The 6,970-nt window shown below is 36.8% G+C and overlaps 1 protein-coding gene and 1 pseudogene across 1 annotated transcript; both read right to left on the bottom strand.

The window, feature by feature from the left end:
- Positions 1 to 1,262: 1,262 nt before the first annotated feature.
- On the bottom strand, positions 1,263 to 4,579 carry LOC117987936 (carbonyl reductase [NADPH] 3 pseudogene; annotated as a pseudogene).
- A 1,203-nt stretch (positions 4,580 to 5,782) lies between these two features.
- Positions 5,783 to 6,682, bottom strand: LOC117982624 (carbonyl reductase [NADPH] 1-like). The gene has a single exon (XM_034968997.2). It carries the CDS (start codon positions 6,653 to 6,655, stop codon positions 5,789 to 5,791), a length of 867 nt encoding a protein of 288 aa, XP_034824888.1. The 5' UTR covers positions 6,656 to 6,682; the 3' UTR covers positions 5,783 to 5,788.
- Positions 6,683 to 6,970: the final 288 nt, after the last annotated feature.

The following is a 6,970-nucleotide window of genomic DNA, read 5'->3' as shown; positions in this document are numbered from 1 at the left end:
AAATTTGTGTAGTCCACGCGGGCGAAGTCGTGGGCATAAGCTAGTAAAATATAAATCGTATATTCATCAGTGAAGTGAATAGATTTATGTGTTGCGCAATCGACGAAAATTGCCGTGGAATTGATGTGGGTCCGGACTCTGGAGAGATGTCTCCACAGGGACCCATTAGGAGAGCTATAAGTGTCACTCGGCTGAAAAAGGTAACTGCTAAGTATCGTAGTAGGGGAGCCCAAGAGGCCAAATAGGGATTTAATCCAGCGTCGTGGGGACCTATTGGGTTGTGAAGATTAGGTGCTAAGAAGACAAAAAGGTTAATTAATGATGGTGACCCTTTCACTGGTGGGGAGAGCGTGTAGGTACATGTTTTCAAAAATGTAAAAAAAAATTGTCACAAAGAAATACTCGAGCGCTTCGGATATTAAAGGTGTATGCGCTCCACGTGTTTCTGTTATCGAAAAAATATTAATCTGCCGGTTTGCATGGTGGAGGTGGCCGTACGAAGGTGTAGAAGGGGGCGCTCCATCTTAGGCTGCATCATCACTTGCCACCAGGTCTAATTGCAGCCAAGCGCGAGTCTATAAATTTAAGAAAAAAAGAAAAAAAAAAAATAGAGCCAAAAATATATTTTATGAACGGGTCAGATATTGAGAAGGGGTGTTAAGTGAATTCTCGAGTAGCTCCTATTTAAAAGACTGACGATTTGGAGAAAACCAAAAGTCATGGCCGATGTTTGAAGCTTTATGACCCCTATTTCCTTATGTCACGCTCAAATAGTCAGATTATTGAAATGCACACTTTTCTGCATCTAATTAACTTACCTTGTCTTAATCTGACGCGCTCGAGTAAATCCCAAAATCCCCGCTCGGGCTCCCCTACCATCACGACAAACTTCAAACAAGTTCATAATATTATCTTACACAGAAGAGTGCTTTTTTTAGTATCATTAATTATTTTTCCAGGGCTTTTATATACGTGTACGTAAGCTGTGATGGCCTAGTAGTAAGGGATAGCCTTCTAATCGGAGGTCGGGGTTCGATCCGGAGCACGCACTTTTCGGAGTTATGTGCGTTTTAAGTAAGTAAATATCACTTTCTTAGCGGCAAAGGAAAACATTGTGAGGAAACCTGCATGAGTTCTCCATAATGTTCTCAAAGGTGTGTGAAGTCTGCTAATCCGCGCTTGCCTAGCGTGAACTATGGCCTAGCATAGCAAAAATATACAACATCAATATTTCCCAGAAACATACCATACACAAGTTTTATTTACTCATATGACATATTTACTTTATAATAGTAATCAGCTTTATAATCGTACCAATCTACTAGTGTTCTATCATACCACACGTATGAGCCTTTCAGAGACTGTGAAGCATCGAGTGCGAGGTATACAGGAGTCTCAGCAGCCTCTTCTGTATTGTAGAATCCGTTACCCCTAGTCAAATCTGTCTTCACCACTCCAGGGTGCAAGGAGTTCACGGAGATGTTCCTAGACTCCAACTCGCGCTGATGAACAACGGTTATTGCACTAAGAGCCACTTTTGAAACTCTATACGCTGAAAAAGCTGCATCATCAGCAAAATCTTCACGATTAAAAGTACCATTCTTCACCGATTCGAGATACCAATCGACGAATTCGTTAACATCATCTTCAGACAAATCTTTCTTAGATAACCTTCGAATCCAATCCTCATTTCTTATATTCGAAAGATGACCACAACTACTTGACATGTTTATAATTCGACCATTGTTTCTTACTAATGGAAAAATCAGTTCTTTCAAAGTGAATATGCTTTTGTAGTTAATATTAAGAACTGTTTTGGCTGCTTCGTAATTAGGAATGGAGTCGGCTTCTGTGACGCCAGCATTATTGACGAGAATATCTATTCCTCCATACTTTTCCTTGATGTGATCTCTGAATCTTTCTACGCTGTTTCTATCAGCTACGTCCAGTTGGTGGTACTCTGGGTTTAGTCCTATCTCCTTCAAATTGGCTACTGCTTCCTTCCCTCTAGTTTCATCTCGTGACGTCAAAAACACGACACCATCGAATCTCTGACACAAGCCCTTGACTATGGTGAAGCCGATGCCTTTGTTTGAGCCCGTTACAACAGCGACTTTTGACATGACTTCTTTGGTAAGATGTTTTTTGTGAACTGCTGATACGAATATAAAATACTAGTTTAAAAGTTTAAAATCTTATCATTTATCAGAGAAAGTAAACTCGTCGATATTATTGTGAAGACATTGTTATCTGTTTATGCCTGTGACTGTGAGACGTGAGCCATTGACGACCGCCATGCGAGTTATCAGTACCCATATCCGTACCAATATTACTATAAATCGACGTGATTTCTTGCATGGGTATAGTTTAAGACCTGGAGAGTGACATAGGCTACTTTTTATCCCGGAAAATCAAAGAGTTCTCACAGGATTTTTAAAAACCTAAATCCACGCGTACAAAGTCGTAGACATCAGCTAGTCGTCTACAACACTAGCACAATTACGAGTAACATTGAAAATACAGAGTCAAAAGTTATCTCTTATCAGTTATTACGTAATATACACTTGATTGTGTTTGTATGATAACGACATAAGTATTTTGATAATTTGTGAAGGACAATAATTATATTATGATGAACAAGCTTATGCTTGCGACTTCGTCCGCGTGGACTACACACATTTTAAATACCTAGTTTACCCCCTTATGGGTTGAATTTTCAAAAATCCTTTCTTAGCGGATGCCTACGTCATAATAGCTATCTGCATTCCAAATTTCAGCCCGATCCATCCAGTTACCAGTAGTTCGCTCTGCGTTGATAGATCAGTCAGTTATTCAGTCAGTCAGTAAGCTTTACCTTTTGTATAGATTATTTTCAGCGATTCATTTTTATTTATATAGAAGATTTTCATGATAAACACTAAAAAATTAAAAGCAATGAAAAAACTTTCTGTATTAAAGGTATAATGTGATAAAACACAAAAAATTATGCACTCAAGCTGTCAGATTTGAAATAATGATCAGCTTTAAAATCGTACCTACCAATCTACCACTCTTCTGTCAAACAGCACGTAGGCGCCTTTTTGAGTTTCAGGAGCATCAAGAGCAAGACATATGGGGGTCTCGGCTGCTTCATCTGTATTGAAGAAACCAACTCCATGGGTCATGTCCGTACGTACTAGTCCAGGATGAATTGCATTGACAGAGATGTTCTTGGACTCCAGTTCACGTTGGTGGACTATAGTCACAGCACTCTGAGCTACCTTGGCCACTTTATACTTGGACGATCTAACCTAAGGACGCGCCTCGCATGATTATTCCCCTCTGTCAATAGTAATGGATTTTTAATCCACTGCGTTTATAAACACTGTTTGCGGAATCGATTTTGTCATTGTCAGAATCGTTTTCGATGTGTGACGACGTCTTACACGCTGGGTGAAAAATGCCTGTTTGTGCCGTTAGTGAGTGCAAGAACAAATCAAACACATCAAATTTACAAAAAGATGGAATTTCATTTCATAAGTAAGTATTTTTGGTGTAATAAACGCTTTCTATAAATTAAATTACATAAATTATTATAATAAATAACAATCGAGAACTTTACCGATTCAGTAATTGAGTACGTAATAATTCGGTAGAAACGAGTCACACTCCTCACGAGACTATATTTTGTTTTTTCTAAACAATTGCAACCCTCGATATATACAAATTAGGTTAAAATTTGAATACGCGTGAACAGCATGAAATTACGTAGTAGTAAAAATAACACTAGTCTCGTGGGAAGTGCGGTATACTATAGACGGAGAGCCAGCGCTCAAAAAACTGTTTGAATTTACTAAGGCTAATTTTTTGCGCATACTGACCAGCTCTGTCCCCATATTCTGCTGACTAACCATTACAACTTTTATTTATATGCAATATACAAGTTATATAACAATTTTCAGCCTTAGTAAATTCATTTTATTACCTCGCAGGTACGACACCTTTGATAGCGCACCTGAGTCACTGTTCTCAGGTTCACTTGACTGACCGCAGTATGTTTGTGTACGCAACCATTCTAATGAACTATATAAAAATTAGCCTTAGTAAATTCAAACAGTATTTTGGGTCCTGGCTCTCCGTCTATAGTATACCGCACTCCCCACGAGACTATAGTGTTATTTTTACAAAATTTTTCAGTATTAGATTTAATTGCGTAGGACATAAGGTTCGATTTTTAAGAATCATGTGATAGTGATTGCGGTTCGATTATCGATATCGATGAAAACATTTTCTTTATTATTAACGACTAAATTACCGTCTTCAAGTCAAGTAAAGAATAGTTATTATTAATTACCACAATTTTTTCGCTACCTATACTTGTAATAAAACTAGTCGATTTCTGTGATTTCACGTACTTAATACATTTAAAAAAATATTAAAGCAACGCAATTTTAGTGATAGGCGCGAAACGGGGTAGGGTGTCTCTGAACTGGGTAATATGTAGCTAAAAGGTGTACCTTTCTCAAGGATGAGGATTAGGTAATAATTTATCATAATCGTTTTATTTTTACAGATTTCGATATTTTTACAGAGAGAATCGCCAAGAATGTACATAACATTAACCTAATGGTAAATAATGACGTGTTAAAAATAGAAGAGGCCACCGTGTGTGTTTACTAATTTATTTTCATAGTATCATATCTGTCTTATGGAATTTTGCTGTGGGGTAAAAGCGCCTGCCGCTTATTGAGAAAATTTTTGCATTGCTAATTTGTAAGGGCAATACGTGTAATATTTAATAACTTACATTTAATTTTTTTGGACAAAGAGTACACCATATTGGAATTACCATGTAAACCCAATGTGCAATAAATAAATGATTGATTGGAAAGAAAAAAACATTTTATTGATTGATATACCTACTAATTATGTTTGGTAGGCTTTTGCGCGGTCAGGTTTATTTTGTATTATATAATAATATAAGTCATTAACTTGGACGATCTAACCTAGATTAGAACGTCCAAGGTCATTAATAAGCACATTTTCACTATCGAAATTTTAAATGAAAATTTCGTTATATAAAAAAATACAAAAGATTAAAAATGATATAAAATAAGTAAAAAAGTATGTGCATATTTTTTAAATATATATTTTTCTTATTTTTACGTTGCATTATTAGTTTTTGGGATAATTACCTATTAAGTGAGGTGAATGTATGCAAGAATACGCTACGCTGACCAAACACTGGTATCAAGTAATTAAATACGAGTAATAAATTCTTACTTCTACTTTTGTTTCTGAAAAACTATCAATATATTTTAAAATATCGATACGGTAGCATCGCAAATCAATTTGACTGTCTTACACTCGTAATGTCTTTGTATGTTGATGTATATAACTTATTAGTGTGCGTAAAATGTAGTAGTGTTGAAGATTTAGATATGTGTGTGTTAATAATGACACAAAACTTTGTTAAGTGAGTGTGTCAAGTTGTCTATGTAGTGTTTCCTCGTCCCGCACCAAAAGTGACAGAAATTTTTATTCGTAATATTAGGCGCGTTACAAGTCCATAGGTTAGATCGTCCAAGACTTTATATGATGCAACAGTTGCCCCATCAGCGATATTCCCACGATTAAACGTACCATTATTTACTGATTCAAGATACCAATCGACGAATTCATTAACACCAGCTTCTGACAAGTCTTTTTTGGATAAATTTTGAATCCAGTATTCATTTCTTATGTGATAAATTTATCTTCTAAAAATTTGTGAGTTTTATTTTGACAACAAAAAACTTTAAACTAAAATCTAATTTGTATTCAAGCTATTCACCTTAAAGTAATAATCAGCTTTGTAATCATACCAATCTAATACTTTTTTGTCAAACCACACATAGGCGCCTTTCAATGTTTGTGGGGCATCCAGAGCGAGGTAGATTGGAGTTTCAGCCGCTTCATCCATACTGTAAAAGCCTACTCCCTTAGTCATATCAGTGCGTACCAGCCCAGGATGCATTGAATTGATAGAAATGTTCCTGGACTCCAATTCACGCTGGTGGACCATAGTCACAGCACTCAGAGCTACCTTTGCCACTCTATATGATGGAACAGATGCTCCATCAGCGATATCCTCACGATTAAACGTACCATTCTTCACCGATTCCAGATACCAGTCGACAAATTCGTTAACATCAGCTTCAGACAAATCTTTTTTGGATAATTTTTGAATCCAGTGTTCATTTCTTATATTTGATAGGTGACCGCAGTCACTCGAAATATTGATAATGCGTCCATTGTTTCTAATTAATGGGTAAATTATTTCTTTCATAGCGAGAATGCCTCTGTAGTTTATATCGATAACTTTTTTTGCGTCTTCGTATGTTCTAGAATCAACATCGGCGTCAAGAACTGCTGCGTTATTGAAAAGGATATCGATACCTCCATATTTTTCCTTGACATGATTTCTGAACTTCTCTACACTGCTTCTGTCAGTTACGTCAAGCTGATGGTACTCTGGGTTTAGTCCTATTTCTTTTAATTTAGTGACTGCTTCCTTCCCCCGGGTTTCATCTCGTGACGTCAAAAACACGACTCCATCGAATCTCTGACACAAGCCCTTGACTATGGCGAAACCGATGCCCTTGTTGGAACCCGTCACAACCGCAACTTTCGACATGACTGCTCTAAAAAGATATCAGTTGCACACTACTATAGACTATATCATTGATATGTACATCGAACCTCAAAATAATTACTTATCAAGGAAAACAGTGTGCTTAGTATGAGATTTTACACCTCATCACGTTGACTGAATTCGAGCGTCATAATCATATTTTTTTGCGTCCAAACAATTTAGTTTTCAAGTAAAATGGACCTTAACAGTCTTGTTTTACAACGCACGTAAGTCCATAAATCTACAGCCAGCGCTCCTAATGGAAATGTTATAGAGCTAAATTCGGTGGACTTTAATTCAAGGGGTCTTAGGTCCATT

This window comes from Maniola hyperantus, chromosome 1, assembly GCF_902806685.2.
Source record: "Maniola hyperantus chromosome 1, iAphHyp1.2, whole genome shotgun sequence".
NCBI classification, from domain to species: Eukaryota; Metazoa; Arthropoda; class Insecta; order Lepidoptera; family Nymphalidae; genus Maniola; species Maniola hyperantus.
Note: the sequence above shows the minus strand (reverse complement) of the source record. Positions and strands in the feature narration are given on the sequence as shown.